The sequence below is a fragment of the Hypanus sabinus genome, chromosome 4 (genome assembly GCF_030144855.1).
Source record: "Hypanus sabinus isolate sHypSab1 chromosome 4, sHypSab1.hap1, whole genome shotgun sequence".
Lineage (NCBI taxonomy): Eukaryota > Metazoa > Chordata > Chondrichthyes > Myliobatiformes > Dasyatidae > Hypanus > Hypanus sabinus.
Window position 1 is genome coordinate 126705150 of NC_082709.1, and position 26443 is coordinate 126731592.

The window sequence follows — 26443 nt, forward strand, 5'->3', positions numbered from 1 at the left end:
ATATCACCTACAAAACTAAATCAACTGACATGGGAGACAGCAGGGCTTCACTTCCAGATGACCTCAATGCTTTCTGTGCTCGCTTTGACCATCAGAACATTGTGGAACCTTTGCAAACCCCTACACCTCCTACGACTCTTTGATTTCAGTATCTGAAGCTAATGTGCGGACTGCCTTCATGGAAAGCATATCAACCGGATGGGGTACGTGGCCATGTACTAAAGACCTGTGCTGACCAACTGATTGTTGTGTTCACTGACTTCTTCAACCTCTCACCTTGGCAGTGTATGGTACCCATAGCTTCAAGCAGGCTTCAATTATACCGGTGCCCAAGAAGACTGTGGTAACCTGCTTTAATGATTATCACTCAAATGCACTTACATCCAGTAATAAAGAGTTTTGAGAGGCTGGTGATAAAACCTATCAGTTCCTGCCTAAGAGGCGGCTTGGATCCATTCCAATTTGCCTACTAGAGCAAAAGGTCCACAGCAGATGCCATCTCTTTGGCTCTTCACTCAACCCTGGAACATCTGGACAGCAAAGATGCGTACATCAGAATGCTCTTTATCAACTGCAGCTCAGCATTCAATACCATCACCCCCTTAAAACTAATCAATAAACTCCAAGACCTTGGCCTCAATAACTCTTTGTGTAATTGGATCCTGGATTTCCTCACTTGTAATCCCCATGCAGTCCAGGCTGGCAACATCTCCCTCACGATCTCCATCAACACAGGTGCACCACAGGCCTGTGTCCTTAGGCCCCTGCTCTACTCTCTTTACGCCTATGACTAATGGGCTAAGCACAGCTCCAATGCCGTATTCGGGTTTGCCAATGACACCACTGTTGAAGGCCAAATCAAAGCTGGTGATGAATCGGCATATAGGAGGGAGACTGAAAATCTGGCTGAGTGATGCCATTACAACAACCTCTCACTCAATGTCAGCAAGACCAAGGAACTGACTGTAGACTTCAGAGGGAAACCAGAGGTTCATGAGGCAGTCCTCATTGGAGGATCAGAGGTGGAGAGGGTTAGCAATCTTAAATTCCTGGGTGTTACCATTTCAGAGGATCTGTCCTGGACAAGGCAGTAAGTGCAATTGTGAAAAAAGCACAGCAGCGCCTGTATTTCCTTAGGAGTCTGCGGAGAATCGACATGACATCTCAAACTTCTATGAATGGGTTGTGGAAGTATATTGACTGGTATGAAAACACCAATGCCTTTGAACAGAAAATCCTACAAAGGGAAGTGGATTTGGCACAGTACATCACGGTAAAGCCCTCCCAATTGTTGAGCATGAAACACTGTCATAGGAAAGCAGCATCCATCATCGGAGATCCTCACCAACCAGGCTATGTGCTTTTCTTACTGCTGCCATCAGGAGAAGGTACAGGAGCCTCAGGAGTCACACCATCAAGTTCAAGAACAGTTACTACTCTTCAACCATCGGGAGATAACTACACTCACTCCCTATCCATTGAGGTGTTCCTGCAACCAATGATCCCACCTTAGGGACTCTGCATCTCATGCTCTTGTTATTTATTGCAGTTTATTTATATTTTCACTTGCACAGTTTGTTGTCTCCTGCGCTCTGGTTGATCTTTCATTGATCTTGTTTAGTTACCATTCCATCAATTTTCTGGACATGCCCGCAGGAAATGAATCTCAGAACTGTATATTGTTACATATATGTACTTTGATAATAAGGTTTACTTTGAACTTTAAAATGGAACAAAGATGGTAATTACCCAGGAGATAGCATGTGTTTCATTTGTTCTGAAGGCTGGGTAAGGAGAGCAACTCAGCAGGCCAGGCAGCATCTATGATAAAGAGCAAACAGTCGACGTTTCGGGCTGAGACCCTTCATCAGGATTGGTTAAAAAAAGATGAGAAGAGTAAGAAGGTGGTAAGGGGGTGGGGGAGGTGGTGTTGGAGAGCAAATGATCGGTGCGCTTAGACTTTGGACTGTAGGTGAGTCACAGAGTAATAAATATGTTATACTGTAACTCACCTATTACAGTCCAAAAGTCTGTAATAGGTGAGTTTGCAGAGTGACATATTTATCACGCACTGGTGGGTCTTCTAGTAGTCTCACCACTCCTGCTGCAGTGTAACTACTTAGCGATGCAACGTTTGGCCAGGCGGTAAGCTAGCATGCTGCTTCCAAAACTCCGGCAGTCTCAAAGCGACTGTATTGGTCGACTTGTCCTTTTGTAACTCTGGAATCACCCGAGAGCATCAGGGTCACCAATAGAGTATTTTTTTGTGAATAAAACTTGCGAGAATCGGTTTCTTATCCGATCAACAAAAGCCGCAGCTTTCCCACTACAAACCAACCGGAAGCAGTCACCGTACACCGACGTCATTACGTCAGATCCCGTCTCTTAGTGAACGTAAACGCTGAAATGTCGGGGTTTGCGAATTATGTGGAACAGCTTCTATTATGAACAGTATGTCATCTGTCACCCATTACATTACTCCACACTCCCCTCCCTCGGACTGGTTCCATCTGCTTATTTTTCCCTCTTTGTATGACATTCACATGTCACACGCTTCCAACTCCACAGCTCACCTCCTCTGCCTGGCATTACCGGCTTGACATCTTCCTCCACCCTTAGTCCAATTGTCACTCTCCTCACCTCTCCATTCTCAGTCGACTATTTCTCTCCTCCCACCAGTGTTGCTCAATCCGTTGTCTCCCAAGCGGACTGTGTCTTGCACGGCTTTTACCTCCTTTTCTAAGAGCCTTGCTTTCTCGCTGTGATATGAAGTACCTTGTCTACCATTGCTGATCTAGTCATCCAACAATGACCCTAACGAGGTCCAGCTTGCTACGATGACTGGAACCCATGTTGTTCAGTAGGGCAGGGTCCGTCTGCGGTTTCTGTTAAAGTGTATTTTATAAAAAGAAGTGGCAGGACCGGTGGACAATTATTCACCGCGTCGCCGGAAAGAGCCAAAACGCGGGCGAGCGAGCGAGCGAGCGAGCTCCTCGCGCCGCCCAGTGCGCAGGTGCGTTTGTCCTCGCGCCTTTCCGGCGTTGACGCGAGTCTGACGCAGGCACACTCTGCGTCCGTCTTCTCGGGGAGCCGAGCGAGTGTGTTGTGCGGGTCGTCGTTATGAAAGCCATCTGCGTGCTGAAGGGCAGCGGTGAAGTCACCGGGACCGTTAACCTAGAGCAAGCTGTAAGTATCACGCTGCAATCGAGCGACGTGGAATTGCGGAGCTCCAAGAATGCGGCCATTGCTTTGATATTGTTGCCGGCTCTGGAGCTACTCGCAAGCCAGACAAACGGGGGCAGCTTTCGAGTTCGTCTCATGTTCCGCTTTCTGCATCTCTGATGGGTCGGGCGCACCCCTTGGGCTTCAGTGTTGGCCTGGCTGAGTCTTGCGCCACTCGGGAACGATGGTCTTACTTCGAGCGTCCTCTTCTGTTTTTTTTAACTTAAGAGTTATCAACAGCAGCTTTTGGCAGAAACAGACGACGAACTAATTGGGGGAAAAACACAGAATCAAGAAATACGAAATTGGCTTAGTGGCATTCAGCAAACAGCGATGGGTCCACGTCGGAAATACTCGTTCAAGCAGTCGAAAGTCGAGGTCATTGCCATATGCATAAGCACAATTATACTCCTGTGCAATGAAAAACTTGTCTTGCAGCAGTTCTCAGGCACATGGTATTATGTCAGTAGCATTTACAAGAGGAAAGCTAAATATACGCAAGAACACATAGAGCAAAAAGTCAAATTTTAATGAAAAATGTCAGAGTTCCTGAAACGTAGTGCGGGTTAGTTCAAGAACCAGTGGTTGAACTTGAACCTGATGATTTGGGAGTTAAGACTTCCATACCTTCTCCATGTTGGTAGCTGCAAGAAGATAACATGACCCAGGTGGTAGGGGTTTTTTTTTGGATGTTGCCTTTCAAAATCACTCAGTACTTTTGGACATGTGCCAATTTGATAGTTAACTTGCCAGCATTTGAAATCCCAAATTATAACTTGCTCATTCACGATCTAGGGAGCCTTTTTATGTAGATTGACTAACTGAAAAATAGTAATACATGATCTTGCGTGTGCTTACAATGTAAGGTATACACATTACTAGCGTGTGTTTGCAGCAGAGACAGATTAAATTGAAGAACCAAGGGCGGTGTCAGCTTTGGCCTGGTGGTGTGCTGGGTGTGGGGTGGTGTCCATTACATGCTGCAGCTTTAGATATTCCATGCAACCAAGCAGGATACTTTCAACGGTATATCTGTGGACGTTTGGTGATCCATGGCAAGCCAAGCTTAAAATAAAGATGCTGGTGTAATCTTTATAATCTCTATTACCAGCTTTTTACCATCTTTATTACCAGCTGGTGTAATCTTTATAATCTATGTGTAACTGGTATTTTTTGTGGCTGAAAGAGTGTTTTAGTGAAGTTCCTTTGAGCTTCTATGTGGTTCTTTGTGATAGCTCTTGATCTAAAAGTAGGTAATGTACAATTTGTAGATGATTCCAAACTTGGCTGTGGGAATTACAGTGATGAAAGACTTAGAATGCTAAAACTGATGTCTGTTCAATTGTGCAGAAACATCACAATTGAAGCAACTAGTGACATAATGCATTTGGGTGGTCTGAACCTAGAAATGTATACAATATCATTTAATCCACAGCTTCTGTTTTGTATTGGTTGCAGTATTGCAATAAATTCAGATATTTTCTATAAAGGGTCCAGAGAAAATTCAATTGGACTAGAGAGCTAGCTATGAGGAATAAATTTGATCTTCCAGAGACTTGTCCTTAATATTTACTCCATTTTCCTTGGAGGGATACAACTTAAAAGTAAATTGCATAGGATTAGAGAGATGAGAGGGAAAGAAAAAGAAAAGAGGGATCTGGATTGTTGGTCAAAAGATAGAATGGATAAAAATTGATATTATTTCCAAATAGTTCTTGGTTGAGTACTTTGAACACACCCAAGAGGTGCTGACTGAGTGCTGGAAGGTGAGATTCTTTATTAATTTAATGGACAGAATGAGCCAAGTAGTATGCTCTGTTGTACATTTTCAGTGGTTCTCCATTTAAAGTTACAATTTAGTTTTGACCTTTGCTCATTAGATGTTTTGACTTTTTTGCTTAGTCATGCTGTGTAAGTCATCATGAGTATTAAATATCTACATACAGAAAGGAACATAATTGGCAGCCTTTTGTTAAAATTTCTCTATGCAGGAGTGTGAACCAATTAAGCTTGATTAATTTGGTTTTCAATGCCATTTCAGAGTATATCAGGTTTTTGGTTAATAATGGAAGCAATGATTATTTCAAAATCACTGTGTTTGGACTATGTTACTTTGTATATGTGCCAATTTGATAATTGAGTTGCCCGCATTTGAATTCGCAGATTGTAGCCTGCTCAATAACAAATTAGGAAGTCATTTTTTTCTTTGCAGATTAACTAACAGAAAAATGCACACACAAGATCATGTGTAAGTATACATTAATAGCTTGCTTTTGCAGCAGAAGCAAATTGAATTGAAGATCAAGGGAGGTGTCAGCTTTAGGTTTGGTTCTGTGCTTAAATCTCTCAAGGAGAACTGGAGCATCAGAACTGAACAGTAACAATCTAGATTGTTTGGGTAGGATATCAGAGGCTGCATTTCTCTGCCCCATTAACTGGTTACAGTGATTCTATTATGCCTAAATTTTGTACTGACCAACAATCACCTTCCTGCCAAAATCTTACTCGCTGTTTAAGTTCGGACTATTCAGAAATTTGTTGCTGTGCTTGCTCATTTACAGTAGAGACTAGACTTTAAAGGTGTTTAAAACTTCTGTCAATGTTCCAGTTGGAAAGAGCCTTGTAAATGGAACTTTCAAATACAGTGGATTCCAGTTAATTGGGACCAGTACATTTTGGCCCAATTATCTGAAATTTCATGGAAATAGTTTAAAAAGGTATGAAAATGACAAACTTCTGTTTAACCGACTAACAAATTAATTTTTAAATGAAATACAGAAGGAATTGGAACATTACCAATACTGCTGCAGTAATATAAAACTATTAGTTTCTAATACTTATTGATGGAGGAATTTAGCCATGTCGCATTCTTTTGACTGTAAATGGGCTGCTTTCATACAATGCTGTTGACAGTTGTATCCTCAATCTTATTCAGTGTAACATTCAAGATGATTGTCAATACCTTCAAGTTCTTCGTAGTTTCTAACTTGCTGAAGTAGTATAACAGTTTCATTTTCTCCCCAGCTGTTTGTCATCTCTATGCCTGAATGCTTGAAACTGCAATGAGTAAAACATTGTCTTACTGAATTGCCTTGCTGCTTATTTCTCCAATTAGCAGTGATAAATATCACGGTTTTTTTTAACACACACATATAACTAACACTATTTTAAGAACTGTTTGCTTGATGCATGGTGTTTTCTTAACAGCCACTTCCTGAGGCTAGTTAGAAACTGGCAACATTCTCCTATCCATTTAAGTGGCATAGTGTCCTGAATTAATTATGGGAATCCTGTCTATTTTCTCTATCAGGTTTTTGTTCTTTAAAGTCTGTCTCAAATAAGTGTCTGCCCAGATGAACTGGTGGCCCAATAACCAGAATCCACTGTATTTAAGTTTTGATTTTATAAAGAGAGCTGAGATCCAGTATTCTGGGGCAAATTAGTCCTGAAGCCTGTTTTGATGCACTTCCTGGCATCTTGTATCCAGCACCATAGTAGTACAGAGGTTAGTGTAACACTATTAACAGCTTGGGCCATTTCACAGTTTGGAGTTCAATTCCTGTGCTGTTTGTACATCTCCTCATGAAATGCATGGGTTTTCCCGGGGAGCTCAGGTCTCCTCCCACAGTCCAAAAACATACCAGGTAGGTAAATTGTATTGTGATTAGGGTTACGAGAGTTGCTAGGGCAATGTAGTTTGATGAAATGGAACAGCTTATTCCGTACTGTATTGCTGAATAAATTTTTAAAAAGTTGTTGGGTGGGGTGGATTTCAACAAGTTTTTAATTAAAGCTATTGACTCCAACTGCACTGTTCATCTTGTAAGGTTCCTAATTCTGTGCTGGTTTTGTTTCAGTGCATAGTGGTTTATAAAGTACTGCAATTTTTTTTGGGGGGGGTGAGAAATCAGAAAGTGATTTGGAAATGACAAGCATGTTGGTTGTGGGTCGGTATTTTGTATGCATTAGCGATTTGTTGGAATCTTAGCTACTTGGTAGGTCAGCATGAAAGCAATGAAAATGCAACTTCTGCAATTGCACTACAGATACAATGCTGTTCTTGTGTCCAAGTATGATTTTGTTTGTGACCATGTTGCCGCTTAATATCTCAAATGAGTTGAGCCTGCATCACAGTTTAAAACCCGGCATGATCAAAATACTGTTTAAATATAATGGCCACATTGCTTGAATAATTTACTCACAATCAGTATTGAGAAAATGCAGACTGAAATGCAAGGTGGGCATGCTTGGGAGTTTACAATAAACTGCAACATTTTAAGTTTTAAGAAGAAAATTCTGGACTTGTGTATCTGTTACTAAAAACATGCTTTTTAAGCTTACAGTTTTGTACTCTGATCAATAATTTCCAAATATTCCTATTTGCTGTTGCCATCTTCCAAATGGCTTCTAATACTGACCACTTCTAATCTTGATTTTTGAAAAGAGAATGAGTTGAATGTTATTCACATTGGCATGAATGAATGAGAATTGTAAATAGATTGGTGTTATTATGCATTTTAATAAGCTCTTTCAATTGCTTCCAATTTTTTTTGTATATGGCAATTAGAAACTTATTTGTTTGAAATGTATTTTGATGTTCTGCTATCCACTTTAGAAATAGTTGTTTAATTATGGCTTATTATCTAAACTGTATTATAACATTTTAAAATTGACAGGTCAGGAAGGAACGAATCTGGAGAATCTGTCCTTGTAAACATCAGTTAGTGGTAAGACCAGATGTTAGTGAAATTAATTCCTTAGATGAGGAAGCTTTAGGATTAGAAATAAAAGATGCTAAGAAAGATATAAGAATAATTAAATTTGTGTTAACTACCTTTCTCCTCACACTGCCTCCAATTATTTTGTGTTACAAATAGTGGATTTGGGCTAATTGGACAAGTACATTTTGGCCCAATTTGCAGCTACCTCAATTAGCCAGTTTCGTGGAAATTGTTGAAATATATTTTTTAAAAATACCATTTAACTTTGTACCATTTAATACAAATTGTGCATTTAAATGGAATACAGAACAAATTGGAACACTGCTATAGTATTATAAAACTTGGTTCCTAATAATTACTGATAGAGGAATTCATCCAGTGTATGATGCCATGTTCTTCTGGCTGTGAATGACAAAATCAGCACAAACTTCCAGTGCAGATAATGGACTACCTTCATGCAATGTTTTCAATGAATGAGTCCTCCAAATTCTTTTCAGTTCCTAATGTGAAGTACTGTAGTGTAATAGTTTCATTTTCACTATGGCTATTTCTAGCATTTCTGATCCTGAATGCTTAAAACTGCAGTGAACAAAATAGTTTTGCTTTTTGCTAATTATCAGTGACAAAAATCACTGCTTTTGAACACAAAACACACACAACTGATGCTATTTTAAAAACTCTTTTAAGCACAATGTGTTGTGTAATGGCCACACCAATGCACGTGGTGCACTAGTAAGAAAAAGTTTAGCAACAGTCTCCTCTCCCAAACAATTAAGCACATAGTTTCCCAAATGAAGGAAATCCCTGCTATTTTCTCGATTAGGTTTTGTTCTTCAAGAGTTGTCCCAAATGAGCAGCTGCCTTGATTATCCTATGGCCTAATTAACTGAACTATATTTAAAGGTGCATGATTGAAACTGAACAATTCATCTATTTAATATGTAAGTCAAATGTCCAGTTCAATGCACAATGTCACATCTGTCACTGGATAATGCGTGGAGTGCCGCTGTACAGTTCATTCACCAGCACCATTGTGGAGTGTTGGTGTTAAACCCTACTTCAGATCAGACCTGGTGCAGAAACTGAGATATTTGGGCATTCTCAACATGTAGACTTGAAGGCAAAAGGGTGCTATTCAGTATGATGGAACATTGGAAAAATAGTGTGCCAGTGAAGAAAGGAATTAATGTTTAAGTAGATGACGAGGCAGCAATTTTTTCTTTAGAATTTATGTTGTGCTCAGTGGAGCTTGATACATCCCAGCAAGTGGGACTATTTCGTAATGCTTCTGACTTGTCGATGGAAAGTTTTGAGATGATAGGCAAGCCATGGACTGCAGGATATAGTCTCTGACATGACCTTATGTAGATGCAGTGCTCATGCGACTGGTCCAGTTGACTTGGTACTTGCTGTTGACTCTGGGATGTTGATAGTGGTGAATATGGCAATGATAATGTTTGAATGTCAATGGAAATGGTTGGAGTCTGTCTTGTCAGAAATTGTCACTTATGAATGTTACTTGCCAGTTAGAAGCCCAGGCTTAAATGTTTAGGTTGTACTGTTTTCATTCAAGAGAATATTGTGTTAACATCCCCACTCCTCCCCCAATATAAGAAAGGTTATTGAAACTGCCCTGATGAAGTCTTAGTGATGGCCTGAGGCTAAGATGATAGATCTCTGGAAACTATAGCCATCCTTGTTGTAAAATGACTCCAACTACTGGAATTGTTCTGTTTTGGTGCCTATTGATTTCAATTCATCAGAGCTCTTTGATTTCATACTTTTTTTTAATGCTGCCAAAGATGGTTGTTTTCAGTTGTGTTTGGACTGAATCTGGAGCAGAGTGACCAAGGACACTGAATAGATTATTGAAAAGTAAATGCCATTTAATAGCACTGTTTGATGCTTGCCATAATTTATCTGTCTTTCCCAACCTTTTTTTAAGCCACACACACACGCACACGCACGCACGCACGCGCACACACACACGCGCACACACACGCACACACACACACGCGCACACACGCGCACACACACACGCGCACACACACACACGTCTTAAACCTAGCTTACACGATACTTGTGCACTGTACAGCAACTTCAATATCAATGTGATCCTTAAGCTTGATAGTTTTAGCAGTGTTGAAATATCTGGTTCATGTTGTGATAGCAAAAGACTCAAGTCTCCATGGGTAACTATCCAAGTGGTTTCTGTTTTTTTGAGTATGTAGGTTCATGGAATAGAAGCTTCTTTCAACAAGGTAGGAGGATGGAAATGCAATGAAAAGCAGTTTTGCTCTTCTCCAGAGACCAGGAAACTTTATATGACAGTGTAGCCACATACTACAATCTGACATTTTTAAAAAGCATTTTTGCTTCTTCTCATTCTGAACATTGATAATTTCTTCTTGTAAGCACTTCCTGTTCTTCCACCTTGCAGTGAAATGGGATAATTACCCAGTCCAGAACTTACAGATTGTTCAAATCGTTGAATGAATTCTGAAAACCCTCCTTCAGTGACAGCAGTTGTAAGCAGTACTCGTGTAAATTAACGTCAGTGAAAGAGAGTGCCATATTTTCCAAGCAAGGAAGATTCAACATTCTTCTCCCAATGTTTTGCTTGTATATTTCCATTTTTCCGATAAGAGTGGACACCATATTTTTTACCTGGATTAAACTGAAGTTCTCACCCTGCAGTTTCATACTTAGAATAATTTTGTCATACAGATCGGCTAGGTATGCCACATCTCCGTGTTAACAAGCTCTTGTCAACTTTGAGCAAATATTCAACCAGTGTCAAAAAGATCAAAGGAATGTTTTAAGCAGCAGCCTTTTGGCATCCAGTGCACTTCAGTGTGAAGAAGCAAGCTTTCAAACTCTTCATCATCGCTTTGGCATAACTAGCAAAATATTTTGCTATTTAATGGATGAGCTTTAATTTTGTTGATGGTAGATGTTACAAGAGTCATGCTTGAAAAAAGTTGCTGACTGAGGTTTATGGCTATGAGATGTTAATGATGAATTACACAATGGATTGCAAACAGACTTGGAATTTCTTTTTTCATAAATGCCACTAAACAAGCATGGCACCCTGTCACATGGTGCTCTGTCTGTTGCACAAGAAATTGTGTTCCTAATCAGAATACTTTTATCCTCAATGTACATTTTGAGATCCTCATAGATTGATTCTCCATTGGTATTTGTTTTTAGCTTTTTATTAAAAGAGAATCTCTTCATAAACTTTTCCAATTTTGATAAACCATACATATGCCATTACCAATGCCTTGTCTCACACAGTTGACTCATCCAGTTTATCCCAAATTGTTTCTTGTAACTCTATGCATAGTTGATACTCAATGTCTTCAGTCATTTTGTCAATACAATGAGCTACAGAATTATTACTCGGGGGAATTGATTTTAAAATTCTGGTATCCGTTTTGAGAGCAGTGGGGAGCACTTCCGATACAATAGGCATTATTAGTCTTTCACCAGTTGTGTGATCTTCCTTTCTTTGCGATCATTTTGAAAATGTTATAAGAAGCAGTGAGACCACTCAAGATTTTTTTTTTGCTTTCCTGGCAAATAACTCAAGTATGCAATGCTTTTCAAATGCTGCTTCCATCTTCTGGAACCGGGTTAAACAATAAGTAGCCTTTTCAGGGTGTCTTTTTACAGAAGTGTTCCTGCCAATTTTGATGGTTTTGTGGCTTCAATGGACACTAGAGTATTACAAATAGGACATGGGTGTTGCTGATCTGACAGGAATGGAATGAACCATGCTCCAGGTATTTTAACATTGTACTGACGCACTCTCTATCGTTTCTGTTTCTTAGCAGGATTAAAATTCAAGGTTTCAATGCCTTCAGACTCCTAGAGATTGCGCCACACTTCTTTATCCATCATTAATGGGGCTAAATTAAAATAACAAAATTAACACAAACTGGGAATGCCTATTGGATGTTGATGATGGCAACAGTTGGCACAGATGGAACGATGGTAGAGGCATGCAATGGAACGGCAAGGCAAAGATAAAGGTGATCACAACAGTGAAAATTAAATTGACAAGGATTCAGATTGGAATCTGAATGTTAGTGAGGATCAAGCTACAAGCTACCTTTATACTATTCCAGTTAGTGCAATTGACCAATCATGAAAGATCTCAGTCCCCAAAGATGGTTCTTGACCACACGTGAAGCTGAGGTCACTTTGAACACCTCAAGGAATCCTTAGGGTTGGCAGGTTCACCGGTTCTATTTCACCACTTTATGGCCACCACTGTATCATTGCGGAACTTTTTTCCTGTAGATTTGTAGAGGAAGTTGAGAGGATGCACTTGACTGATCAACTGTTAAATTGCATGAACTTGTTCCTTGCCACATCTCAAGAGGAACTGTTGGGCACGCAAGTTGTTAATTTATGTGTCCCCAATAATGTCTGTTTGGTCGGTAAAGTTGGATGAGATTGCAGAGTTTCAGATGTTGTGACAAATGCTTACTGCCTGCAGAGCTATGGTTCTTCCTGTGTTTGTTTTTTGGAAGTGCCTACTCTTACTAAAGATCGGTCAGTTCTTGTGCCCCAAATTAGGGTGCTGCTTGCCACCTCCCCAAAAAACTCTTGAATGCTCCCTCTCTCTCCATAAGCCCCTGTTGGGAATCACTGATTTATCTAATCAAGAGTATAAGGTTAACCAGTGTGGATTTCTCTGGCTGTTTGTTAACAGGATATTTTTGGACAATTGTGCACATTTTTGGATAGATGGATGTGCTGTAACCATATTGTAACAGCTGGCTTAGAAGTGGCTAGTTATGAAGTACATTTCTTTAATATTACAAGTAACATGTTTTCTGGCCTATGATCTTTTATCTAGTTCTCTTGTGAATTGATAGAAGACTGGCATCCATGATGGGGGAAGTTACTCTGGGAACATTGTGGTGGCTCTGTTTTGAAAGTGAACTCAATTTGTATAAAATTTTCCAATCTGTACCTATGCATTATTTTAAATTTGCCAGTGAAGTAGACTCTTGCTCTGTATGTTTTTTCCCCCTAAATTTGAATGTTAAATTGAGGGAAAAACTTGGTCAATAATAACCCAAAATCACCAAGCTGTTGTCTGTCGGGGGGGGGGGGGGTGGGGAGGAGAGAAAGCTCATCTACCACTAACCAGACAGGTGTACTCAGAATCATACCTTCCCTAAATGCTCAATTCCATTACAGACCCCATGTACTTTTTTTTTGTCCCATCTGCTGGACAGACAGACATACCAAGAGGTTGTAATACAGAAATATAAAAGCTGAAGCACATTTAATAGAGACTTGTAGTCACCTAGCATTTGGTCAAACATAGTCTTGGAAGTTTCCCCACCAACTGCTCTCTATCCTCTGAATAAGTATTCTGCATTGAATAACATTTGGAAGTAGAGCACGGAATAATTCTGGTGAGGTGGCTGTTCTATGGTTCTAATATAACCTGTGGCAATACCGTTATGTGAAGTGGGAAAGGAATTAGATCTGGAAGCTCAGAATTATCTTCCACAAGAATTTGCTGACTATCAGTAGCAGAAATGTACTTTCTAACAATCTGCCCAGCAGATCTTTTGGAGATGTTCAGAGGGAAGTTGAGATTATTGAATAAAGGATGAGAATGACTATCCAGAAGCTTGTACTTGAATTTTGACCAAGTATAACCTAAACTATGAGAGGGTTGATTTCCTTGGTCCAATGTATCCTCTAAGCTGAACAGGGGAAAAAATGTATTCATCAGCATACAGGAATTAGACCATAAGATATAGGAGCAAAATTAGGCTATTTGGCTTAATTCAGTCTGCTCAGCCATTTCATCATGGCTGATCCAATTTTCCCCTCAGCCCCAATCTCCTGCCTGCTTCCGATATCCCTTCATGCCCTGATCAATCAAGAATCAATCAACCTGTGCCTTAAATATAAGCAAGCTTTATTTGTATGTCACTTTTTCAAACACAAGGCAGTTCAAAGTACTCTATATAGAACAATTTTTAAAAATCAAAGATCAAATATCAGTCAAAATCACACAAAATGAATATGATAAATGGAAGTTGGTTCAGGCGGTTGTAATTAAAAGCTACAGCAAAAAGAAAAAAGTCAAATCAAGACTTGGAGCTTAAAGTTGGGGTGGCCTTCAGATCCTCTGGAAGATTATTCCAGATATGTGGAACTTAGTATTGAGAGCTCAGGAAGGTTCAAGAGATCAGAGATGGATTTTGGCTGTAGAATATTCAGTGCTTTATAAACCAGTAGTAATATTTTAAAATCAATTCTCTGATGGACAGGAAGGTAGTTTAGCGATCTGAGAAATGGAGTGATGTGTTCTACTTTCTTGGCCTTTGTGAGGACTCTAGCAGCCATGTTCTGAATGAGTTGTAGCTGTCTGAAGGATCTTTTTATGGAGACCTGTGAAAATGCCATTACAGTAGTCAAGCCAACTCAAAATAGATGCATGGATGACTTTTTCTAGATCTTACTGAGATATACAGTAGCATGCAAAAATTTGGGCGCCCCGGTCAAAATTTCTGTTACTGCGAATAGCTAAGCGAGTAAAAGATTACCTGATTTTCAAAAGGCTTAAAAATAAAGATGACACATTTCTTTAATATTTTAAGCAAGATTACTTGTTTATTTCCATCTTCTACAGTTTCAGAATAACAAAAAAGGAAAGGGCCCAAAGTAAAAGTTTGGGCACCCTGAATGGTCAGTACTTAGTAACGCCCCCTTTGGCAAGTATCACAGCTTGTAAATGCTTTCTGTAGCCAGCTAAGAGTCTTTCTTGCAAAATAATTCTTGTTTGGTGGATTTTCGCCCATTCTTCCTTGCAAAAGGCTTCTCGTTCTGTGAGATTCTTGCGCTGTCTTGCATGCACTGCTCTTTTGAGGTCTATCCACATATTTTGGATGATTTTTAGGTCGGGAGACTGAGGGCCATGGCAAAACCTTCAGCTTGCGCCACTTGAGGTAGTCCATTGTGGATTTTGAGGTGTGTTTAGGATCATTACCCTGCTGTAGAAGCCATCCTCTTTTTCATCTTCAGCTTTTTTACAGACTGTGATACTTGCTTCCAGAATTTGCTGGTATATAATTGAATTCATTCTTCCCTCTACCAGTGAAATGTTCCACGTGAGCATGATTGATCCACCCCCCTCCCCGTGCTTAACAGTTGGAGAGGTGTTCTTTTCAAGAAATTCTGCACCCTTTTTCCTCCAAACATATCTTTGCTCATTGCGGCCAAAAAGTTCTATTTTAACTTCATCAGTCTACAGGACTTGTTTCCAAAATGCATCAGGCTTGTTTAGATGTTCCTTTGCAAACTTCTCTTGCTTAATTTTGTGGTGAGGACAAAGGAAAGGTTTTCTTCTGATGACTCTTCCACGAAAGTCATATTTGTGCAGGTGTTGAGGCACAGTAGAACAGTGCACCACCACTCCGGAGTCTGCTAAATCTTCCTGAAGGTCTTCTGCAGTCAAATGGGGGTTTTGATTTGCCTTTCTAGCAATCCTACGAGCAATTCTCTTGGAAAGTTTTCTTCGTCTTCCAGACCTCAACTTGACCTCCACCGTTCCTGTTAACTGCCATTTCTTAATGTTATGTCCACAGCCCGCTCCTTTGTGAGAATTGCAAGAGCACTAGTTGAGGGGGGGTCAGTAGACCCAGGAAATGGGGGAGAGAGAGATGTGCCGGATGCCTCATTCCACCACGATGCAAAATAATGTGACATTGACCATTGTCTCCTGGAGACCAGGTTTGTGGATTGGGGACTATGCTACGTGCAAGCCCTCGGGCAAAGTGGGCTGGTTAAGAGAGAGATGGCATCATCCCAACCTGATTGACATCTGAGACCCCGTGAGGAAGTATAAAAGAGGGTCTGGGGGAACAACCCCTTCAGACACACCAGAAGAAACGCTAATGATCCCGTAGTAGTGGGAAGCCATTTGAAGAAGTCATGTGCGTTCGATTCTGCGGCTGGAATCGGTGACTGGAACCACGGAAACCAGCTTTTAGCTAACAACGGGGAAGCCCGCTCCCCTGATTCAATGGATTTGCTTCATAAAAGACCCAGGCAAGTTTCTTTTCTCACCAATCTCGCTCTCTCCAACAAGTGAAAACACAGTGGTCCCCAAAAGGCTGAAGCCTGCAGGAACTGAGTGACTTTCATATTTCCATCGGACAATATATTATCCCCTAGACAAATGGTCAAGCTGTTTCTTATTGATGATTATTATTAGACCCGCGCTTTTAGATTGAGTAGTGACGACGTATATTAGCTGAAAGTTTGTATTAATCTTATTTTTGGTGCCCCTTTATAAATAAAGACTTTTAAAAATAGTACCATCAGACTTCGACGGACCTCTCTATCTTTGCTGGTAAGTGATCCAGTTACGGGATTTCGTAACATTAATTACATTACGAACTGAGGAAACAGCCACCTGAAAACGCTTTGCTATCTTCTTAAAGCCTTCTGCTCTGTGGGCATCATTTATTTTAATTTTCAGAGTTCTAGGCAGCTGCTGAAAGGAGCCCATGGCTGCTGATTGTTGGGACAAGGTTTAAGGAGTTAGGGCATTTATAAAGTTTTGAAATTTGCATCACCTGGCCTTTCCTAATGATGACTGTGAACAAGCCATAGCCCTAACAAGCTAATTAAGGTCTGAGACCTTGGTAAAAGTTATCTGAGAGTTCAAATCTCTTGGGGTGCCAAACTTTTGCATGGTGCTCCTTTCCTTTTTTTTACTCTAAAATTGTATGAAACAAAAATGATACACTAATCTTGCTTAAAATGTTGAAAAGAATATTTCATCTTTAACTTTGACTTTTGGATATCAGTTCATCTTCTACTCACTTAACTATTCACAGTAACAGAAATTTTGACTGGGGTGCCCAAACTTTTGCATACCATTGTAAGCTCTGTTAAAACTATATTTTTAAGATGGTGGTAGGCTGACTTTGTAATTGTTTTAATGTGCCAGTTAAAATTTAAGTCAGAGACCCTCACAACACCAAGGTTTCTGGCTTGGTTTGTGGTCCATAATGACAGGCATTCTAAGTGAGCACTGACTTTTAACCATTTTTTGGCTCCAAAAATAAAGAGAAAACTGAAATAATTGTTTAACAAGGAAATTCTGGCTCATGTGATCAGTAATTCAATAGTCATTTGATGACACTATTACATAAATCTTAGTGCTATCTACGTAATTAAGGTAAGATGTTTTGTTGCTTATGATTTGAGTCAGAGGGAGCATGTAAATGTTAAACAGAGTCCTTGAGGGACTCCACATGTTCAGTCAGATATGCAGCTACCAATCAATACAAAATAGTTTCTGTCCTGTAAATATGATTTAAATTAGTTTAGGATCGTACTGGAAAGTGCCACCCAGACTTGGCTTCTGCATAATGACTTGGTCTCCACAGTTGCATGTGGCAAAGAATTCACAGATTACCCCTCTGTGGCCAAATAAATTCCTCCTCATCTCTGTTCTAAAAGGTTGCCCCTCTAATCTGAGGCTGTGACCTCTAGATTCTCCCACCATAGGAAACATCCTCTCCACAGCCACTCTATCAAGGCCTTTCACCATTTGATAGATTTCAATGACGTCACCCCTTAATCTTATAAATTCTAGTGAATACAGGCCCAGAGCCATCTGATGCTCTTCACATGAGAAGCCATTTAATCCTGGAATCATTTTCGTGAACCTCCTTTGAACCTTGTCCCAACAATCAGCAGCCATGGGCTCCTTTCAGCAGCTGCCTAGAACTCTGAAAATTAAAATAAATGATGCCCACAGAGCAGAAGGCTTTAAGAAGATAGCAAAGCGTTTTCAGGTGGCTGTTTCCTCAGTTCGTAATGTAATTAATGTTACGAAATCCCGTAACTGGATCACTTACCAGCAAAGATAGAGAGGTCCGTCGAAGTCTGATGGTACATCTGTCCCTTTCTTGAAGACATTTGCAATTTTCCAGTCTTCCAGAATCTAGTGATTCTTGAAAGATTATTATTAATACCACCATAATCTCTTCTGCCTCCTCTTTCAGAACTCTGGGGTGTACACCATCTGGCCCAGGTGACTTATCTACCTTCAGACTTTAAATTTCCCAAGAACTTTCCCTCTAGTAATGGTAACCTCATACACTTCATGCTCCCCGACACCTGGAACTTCCATCATACTGCTTCCATAGTGAAGAATAGTTGGAATCTAAAATGTCATCAAGAGTCCAGCTATTTCTTTTGATAAGCACCTGTTTTCTTGCATTGCAGTTGTGTAAGTTGCTTGTTTTTGTTTGATGCCTATTTGCTTTTGTAATTCAATATGGACCATTGTGTTGTATATAATGGAGAACCAAGTCTTGCCTTGGCAACTATCTGCCAAATTTAAAAAACAATAGACCACAATTGAGCCTATAATGGACACAGCCAAAAATTTGGGTTAGTGTTGCCAAAAATGCTGGTTAAGTGCCTACTCTTGACCTAAATACACTTGCCATTTAATCAACTGCTAATGTTAAATTTTGCAACAGAACTGTAATCCAACTCTGAAAAATGTTGCTATTTCTTTCATGGTAGGAAACTTCACATGAAACTAAAGTTTGGCCTTTGACCAGATTTTTTATTTCCACAAAATTAGGAGAATGGTTTAATTCTTGGATATTCAGAAATGTACTTTAGAGACCATCAAGGAAGATCTTTAGGCAAACCTGATTTCAAAGTATTAAGGGCTGACTAAACCAACATTCAGTGGACTTTAGCAGCATGAGGTTTTGCATGTAAACAATTTGGCTAGTATTTATTTATTGCCTCGTGTTCCAAGGATAGAATATTTTCAACGGTCTTTTAATATTATTAGGTAATACACCTGCCACCCACAAAAATAAATATTTATTTTGTTTGGGAACAGGAGGATACTCGTGTGAAAGTCGTGCTGTAATTTCAAAACATAAACTAAATTATGTAGTAACCCAAAACAATTGAACACTAACTAGTATTATATTCTTCCAGAATGTTGTTAAACTTGTGGAATCTCATGTTTGATTATAATCTGTTACCATAATGCATAAACAGTACTGGGTTTATGTAGCAGAAATTGGATGTAATAACATGAATAATTATCGACCTAAACAACATTCCAGTCAGATAAATAAGGTGGTTTAAAACCTGTTTTACAACCAAATCTTCAAGGCAGTTTAAATTGCTTTAATTTTTCATCTGGTCAGAAAAGGACTGCTCGTTTAACTTTTGCAGAATTGGCCAGTTTCACGTGCAACGTGTAAAACAGTTCTGGTGAGTGTGCCATTAAGTAAATATTTTGATTAGGAGGTTTAAACAGGTGGCACCTGTGCTTCATATTTTTCTATTTTGCTGTGAAAATGAAGTTCTCATTTAGGTCTTGTCAAAATGTTTAGTTTTAATTGTTTAGTGGCAATGAAGCCACTACTAGGATTCCTTTTCTTCTAGATGTCTCGCAAATGGAAATGAGGCCTTCAAACTCTGAAGCAGTCACTGTATGTTAAAATGTGCTGTATTAATCAGAGTTTGTGGTTGCCTTTGCTTATTAAATCTTAAGTTTTGTTTGAAAGCTGTTTGCATTCTAATTGCTGCTACTGGTTAATATTGAATTACAAAAGAAGTAATTGTGTGTGCTTTTTGTGTGGAATTTGCCTCCAGGAAGATGGATCTGTGACTGTGAGAGGAAGCATCACTGGACTGACTCCTGGAAAACATGGATTTCACGTTCATGCTTATGGGGATAATACAAATGGTATGGACAGAATTTTGAATAATTGTAAATAATGCCAATCAGAATCTCAGAACCAGGTTTAATGTTGCTGGCATGTATTGTGAAATTTGTTTTGCAGCAACCTTGCATTGCAATATATAATCAAACTTTAAGTTTCATTGAAGAATGTGTGATGAGGTAGCAAGAAAAGGAGGGGCATGTATGTGATGGGGGCCCTTAACGAAGGATGCATCCTTTTTGAGGCATCATCTTTTTAAAGTGTCCTGGCTGCCAGGAAGACTAGTGCCCGTGATTGAGCTAGAGGGTTTACAACTTTCTGCAGTTTTTCCTGATCCTGTGCAGTTGCCCCTCCATCTCGGGTGATGCAACCAGTTACAAGCTGTGATACATGGTACATCTATTGGAATTTGCGAGGAACTTTGGTGACATACCAATATTTCTCAAACTTATAATGAAATGTAACTTATGTGCCTTCTTTGTAATTGCTTCAACATGTTGGGGTTCAGAATAGATTCTTAGACATGTTGACACCCAGGAACTTAAAACTGCTAATCCTTTCCACGTCTGATTCCTTTGTAGTGACTGGTGTGTGTAATCCCTTGACTTCCTCATCCTGAAGTGCACAATCAACTTCTTGGTCTTACTGATAAATGCAACACACTCAACCAGCTGATCTACCTCTTGTCACTATCTGAAATTCTGCCAGTTGTGTTGTGGGCAAATTTACGGGTGGTGCTTGCGAGATACCTAGCTAGACAATCTTGAATGTAGAAAATACAGCAGTGGACTTAAGCATTTATGCTCAAGGTGCATTCCAGTGTTCTAGAGAATCACCTCAATTGATGAAGCACAAAAAATTGCAGTGTCTTTTCTCACTTTTTGAGGCCAGAAGGCACCAAGTAAAACTTAAGACCCTAGTATGGTACATCCAGACAAAAATTGGTCTCATCAGTCAAAAGTTCAAAACCAGAATTGTTCCTTTTACTGGAGTTTGCCATGAAAATACTGGGAACTGTCTCCAGCATTGTTGGATAGGGTTGGATATTTTGAAATCGTCTGGAAATTAACATCACCACAAATTGGTGTGAAAGAGGGAGGAAAGTAAAGCTGTTACTCTAATTCATTGGGCTATGAGTATACAGTTCAAATGAGTCAAGCAGCTGTAATACCATTATCTGGGCATTTGGGGGAGGGGAGGAATTTCAAAATTCAGTTGTCAAATTTCAGAATAGTATTACAGCACTGCTGCAAAAAGTTATCAATATGTAGGTCAAGGATTTCTTTATACTCTATTTTTAATCAGGGATGGTAGTGACACACTTATTACCATATGCTCTTGGCACAGAAGCCCTAGTACAAAGATCGAAGGGCGGGTCCAAGGTGATGGGGAAACAAATCTGTGTTTTTCTTTTACTTGGCTTTTTTCACAAGGTACATGCACCTTGCACCCTCTTCTCATCATAATTAGCTGCAGAATGAAAGACTAAAGCCAAATTCCAGAATCTGTTGTTGCTTTTTTGAAAATAGCTGGTCCTTAATTCCATTTGTATTAAATAACTATATGTTAATGAACCAAAGAATTAGATGTACATTAAATTGGAGATTGAAATTGGTTTTCATTAACTACCGACAATGCATATTTAGAATATGACTAAGCCACACTTGTCACCGTGAGAAAATATCAATAGGATAAATGAACATTTATCTTTAAACTTGGAAATGGTTATTTTGGTGTTCTGCTGACCTGCAGAAGAATTCTGTGTTTTAAAGTTAGTCACAGCTTTCCCTAGCATCAAAACACTGCCGGGGGTGGGGGTGGGATTGTTTCTGTCACCTAGTCTATTACAACAGTCCTCGAGCTTGAATTTATTAGCTACCTTTATCTTTGCCTTTTTTGCTTTCTCAGATCTCTACGCTTTTGTCCCACTATTTGATTCCAAGACCAAATGTACATGTGTTTTGCCACTTTTTTTAAACTAGCTTAACTGAAAGATTAGTGATAAATTAAGTATTTATTGTATGCCTTGTGTAGATATACTAACTTTTTGATGATACATTCATTATGCTGTATTTATACACATGGTAGGTTGTATCAGCGCAGGACCACACTATAATCCTTTTAATAAAAAGCATGGCGGACCAGATGACGTAGAAAGGTGAGCCTCTCAATGCACTTTATATGGAACATCCTTTTTTAGAGGTGAAGAATGTATTTTTAAGTGTTGGGTCTAGCTAAGTTAGAGTATTGTTAACATTTCATGTGGGCCTATTTATTGCCTTTGCTCAAAATAACTTTATTCATTTTAACTAATTACTACTTTGACAATTTGAGTGTTTTCATTTTGTATTATTGCAGATTGCAATACTGTTCCTTTTGTTCCTATGAGGAACTAGCGTTTGCATCAAAATTTGTATAATACTTAAGTATTTACAAATAAATAAAAGTTACACTCCACAAGTGGAAGACCACCAATTCCAGTATCCAGCCACTTCCCCCATGACATTGTATAGCTTGGTGATATGGTGACAAATTATCAACAGTTGTTGAACCTAGACAATCACATACAATGCTCCAATAGCAAGCAGAGGCTTGCTGGTATGGTAAACGACCCAAAACTAAACTCCCTGTAGCCCAATCCCATTTAAATAAGCAAAGTGAGATTCAATCTAGAAAAAGGAGGGCAGCAGGGAATTGCAAATGCCACCACATGACCACTAGATTCTTTACTAGGCGAACAATATTCTGACTTGAAATAGTACCCCTACTATTGTTGTATTAAAATCTTAAGAACCACTGCCTTGTGGGCAGCCTCAGGAGGGACAAAGATTACGGGAGTAAACACAGGCTGCAAATCTGGAGTAGAGCCTCTAAGGTGGTTGGATGTCATTGAACATTCTTCCGGCAGCTAGTGCCAAACATATTGAAATGTAGAAACAGAAAAACTACAGCACAATACAGAACCTTTGGCCCACAATGCGATGCTGAACATGTACTTTAGAAATCACCTTGGGATACCCATTGCCCTCTATTTTTCTAAGCTCTATGTACCTATCCAGGAGTATTTTAAAAAGACCCTATCGTATCCACCTCCACCACCATCACCGGCAGCCCATTCCACACACTCAACACTCTCTACATTTTTAAAACTAACTTACCCCTGACATCCCCTCTGTACCTACTTACAAAAACCTTAAAACTGTACCCTCTCGTAATAGCCATTTCAGCCCTGGGGAAAAAGCCTCTGACTATCCACACGACCAACAATTGCTTCATAAGCTTTCCTTTGAACTACGCTGGTGAGGCCGAGGAGGATCTTGATGGCTGGGCATTTCAGGATTTCCATACCTTTCACCCAGGCTTGTGGTGATGATCATCACCCATATCCTTTGAGACAGACAGATGCCCACCAACCAACCAACCAAAATCCAAGATGGTGACCAGAGCTATTTAAGAAGATAGCTCTTAACTTAAATTGTATATGAGAATTAAGTCCTATTTCCCAGCAACACTCAGAATGAAAGACATTAAGACAAAAGCAGTATGTATAGATTTGTCATTGGATCTTGTTGAAGACTGCCTGGCTAGGAAATCTATTATTGTTGGTTTTAAATATGAAATTGATTCACATTTGATCATTGCTTGTACAGGACATTTTGAGTTCTTTGATCTTTGCCTTGTCACATTTTCTGCAATTTTTTCAAATGTAATTTCCACTGAATTCAAAGCTAACACACTAGAATACCAGTGTTAGTGTTTGTCCTCTAGATTGTTTATTGTGCTGCACTAATAAGTGATTATTAAGTTATTTTAAAGGCTGATTCACTAAACATTTCTAGAATATCTTCTGGGTTAGAATGTTAAGAATTGGATAACTGTATGTTTTCTATATATAGTATATAATCCTTAAAAGCATGAAGGTAATTATGTGAAATGGCTTGTATTAAATTGCAACTTATTACCAACATGAAGTGCTGCTTGGCTGCTAAAAATACCTTTTCACATGTTTTAGTTTTAAAACAAAGTTCATTCAATAATTATGTAATTCATTATAGACATGTTGGTGATCTTGGCAATGTGGTGGCTAATGACAGTGGTGAGGCCAAATTCGAACTAAAGGATAAAATGCTCAGTCTATCAGGAGAAAGGTCCATTATCGGACGTACACTTGTGGTAAGTATTCAGACTTGTGGAATAATTGTTGTAATTAATAAATAGCCATGATTTAAGCATGCAAACAAATCACAAATGCCTTGCTGATGAATTATAATAGCTGATTGATAATAGCTGCTTTTTTTTTTGCAACATTTGTGAATCTAAATCTTTTAAAATCTTCCTGTTGTACTTCATGAAGTATAGGCTGGAAAGAAAATGCAGCCGTGACTTAGTAACAAATGAATTTCCAAACTTATTAAAGTGTGAAGTGAGACTGACATCATTCTGACTATTTGCATGCCAAGTTGAACAATTGGATTGATAACTTTTCTTGAAACTTGCATTAACAAATTGAGCTTGGAAGTTGCATAGTTTATAATCTGTCCTTTCAAATTGAATAAAAAGATGGTCACAAACAATTGTCAATTAAATGCAATTATAATATTTGAGTTGGCATGTTTTGTGCAGTATTTCAGACTTCATTGGCTGCAAAACACCTTGGGATTTTGAGGAGCTACATAAGCACACTTGTTATTACTTTACCTCTTGTAAGAATATAAATGGCCTTTCCATGTCATGCTGTTATTATTTTTGTGTTTTTCTTAAGATTCATGAGAAAGAAGATGACTTGGGCAAAGGAGGAGATGAAGAAAGCACCCGAACAGGAAATGCTGGAGGACGCTTGGCCTGTGGTGTGATTGGAATTGCCAAAGATTGAAATTTGATATCTCTTGGATAGGGGTGGTAAATAGTGCATAATTTTTCTTTAGATAGCAAACTAAACCTATCACTAGCTAGTAGTTGAATGTTCAACAATTTTGAACTTCAAATTATACTCTATAAAACTTAAGTACACCAGTTGATCCAAATTAGTGTGGCTGTGCTTTCAATACTTTAGAGGTACAATGGATAAATCCTAACTAGAGGATCTCCAGCTTTCTGTTGGATATTGATTGTTGACACTTTTTTTGTTTGAAGAATACAAGATGTACCTGACTACATAGAAGCACTGAAAAATACATTGTCAAATAAATCAAAGTGTCTTTGGCTTTAAGTTATTGGAATGTACAGAGACCTGACCTTGTGTAGAAGTACTGCAGACAGTAAACAGCTTTCTCATTACACTATGCAGTTGAAAGGCAAAAAGACTAATCTTTAACACTTCCAATTTGGATGCTTAAATTATTTAACACATTTTTTGACTAACTTTTCCATCCAGCTATCGATGACTGGCCTTTGGACTGCAGAGGAATGTGTACAGTGATCCCAGATGACTCGTTCCAGTCTATTTCAACACCTCTGCACATGTAAAGGTTGTTTTCCTAAACAATCTGTACATTTAGGTTGTTTAGGAAAGGAGCCTTTTGTCTCCATTGCCTGCCATAAACATTACCACTCTCCACAACCTTTGCTTGAGTTTGAACTGGAGACATAAGTTATTGTTGACTGAACTGAAAAATCTACTCCCCGATTAAAATTACGTCATTGAAGTTTGTATCTGCTTATGTTTTTTTCCCCTGGCTAAATGCTGAAACCACCTTTACCCATTACTTAAAAGTACTCTTGGTCCATTTCATTTAATTTCAAATTCTTGTGAAGTTCAAGTTTCTAAATGACTTGCTCCTTCTCCAATTCCATATTTTGTCAAATCAGGCTCGTCAAAGACATCATAATGTTTAGTTCTTGAATCCTGAAGGTTTAGAATGTGAATGGTGGCAGGAAAATATTTAGGTTCAGCGATAGCACATCTACATTTGGTTTGGATAATCCTGATATTTATTTAGAGAGGGTTTCTCTGGCCCCTTTTGCAATAGCTTAATATAAATATTTAATTTGTGTGATGGTGTGGGAGAGTATTTAAAATGGGGGGAAGGGAATTTCTTCACTCTTTACCTTGGAGGTCCAGGTCCAGTTCTATGAACAAGTGTCACAACTGGGGTCTTGGTTGCATTGGGTGTCCATGACTTTTTCTGGGCCTGGTACTCCCCTTTGTTCTCCACAGAACATTGCAGAGCTGCTTTCCTGGCTGTTGGGTCCCACTGTAGATCTTATCCACTCAGTCCACTGGTGCTAACTTTGCATGCAAGGACAGGCACGTCTGTATCTCCAGGGTCTGAGGCTGCTGACTACCCTCATCCCTCAATAGTTTAACCCATCTGTTGAAGTGGTGTACTGGCATGTGGAGCCACAGGTGAGAGCTATATATGCAATGGGGACCAAAGGTGAGTAAGCTGCCCAGGAATGGACATAACAAGCCCCTTCATCAGAAGTGCTACCCCACTCATGACAACTAATTAAACACCAAGTACAAACGCAGACCTTGAAAGTAATCAACTGTCTTTGTTTTGGGTCAAATAATTCTTCATGAGAACTGGAGAAGTGAGAAATGAATGAGTGTTTTAGGAAGGAATAGGTGGAGCGAATAGAAGGAAATAGTTACTTTAAAACCCAGTATTTGAGAAAGAGTTCAAAGTCTGAACAAAATTCAAGTACTGGTAATAGAAGCCTAGGCCGAATGGAGGTATACTGCAAGGAGGAGCAACCTGATTAGGATTAAACATTATACAGTGCCACAATTTACTAGCCCTAATC

General features: G+C 39.2%; 1 protein-coding gene across 2 annotated transcripts; it reads left to right on the top strand.

The window, feature by feature from the left end:
- The first annotated feature begins 3026 nt into the window (after positions 1 to 3026).
- Positions 3027 to 24889, top strand: LOC132393186 (superoxide dismutase [Cu-Zn]). Of its 2 annotated transcripts, XM_059968124.1 has the most exons (6): positions 3028 to 3186; positions 7899 to 7949; positions 19626 to 19719; positions 21785 to 21854; positions 23752 to 23869; positions 24459 to 24889. In XM_059968124.1, the coding sequence occupies exons 1-6, from the start codon at positions 3121 to 3123 to the stop codon at positions 24567 to 24569; spliced, it is 510 nt and encodes a 169-aa protein (XP_059824107.1). In that variant the 5' UTR covers positions 3028 to 3120; the 3' UTR covers positions 24570 to 24889. The 2 variants fall into 2 exon arrangements, with proteins under 2 accessions (XP_059824108.1, XP_059824107.1); XM_059968125.1 differs by lacking the exon at positions 7899 to 7949 and having other exon boundaries at positions 3027 to 3186.
- The last annotated feature ends 1554 nt before the right edge of the window (positions 24890 to 26443 follow it).

Bases quoted from the DNA above. Each gene is read 5' to 3' on its own strand.
- LOC132393186 (XM_059968124.1), top strand. From the start codon at position 3,121: ATGAAAGCCATCTGCGTGCTGAAGGGCAGCGGTGAAGTCACCGGGACC. The intron at 3,187-7,898 runs GTAAGTATCACG...TAAAATTGACAG, and splicing joins CCGTTAACCTAGAGCAAGCT to GTCAGGAAGGAACGAATCTG. The intron at 7,950-19,625 runs GTAAGACCAGAT...ATTTGCCTCCAG, and splicing joins CTTGTAAACATCAGTTAGTG to GAAGATGGATCTGTGACTGT.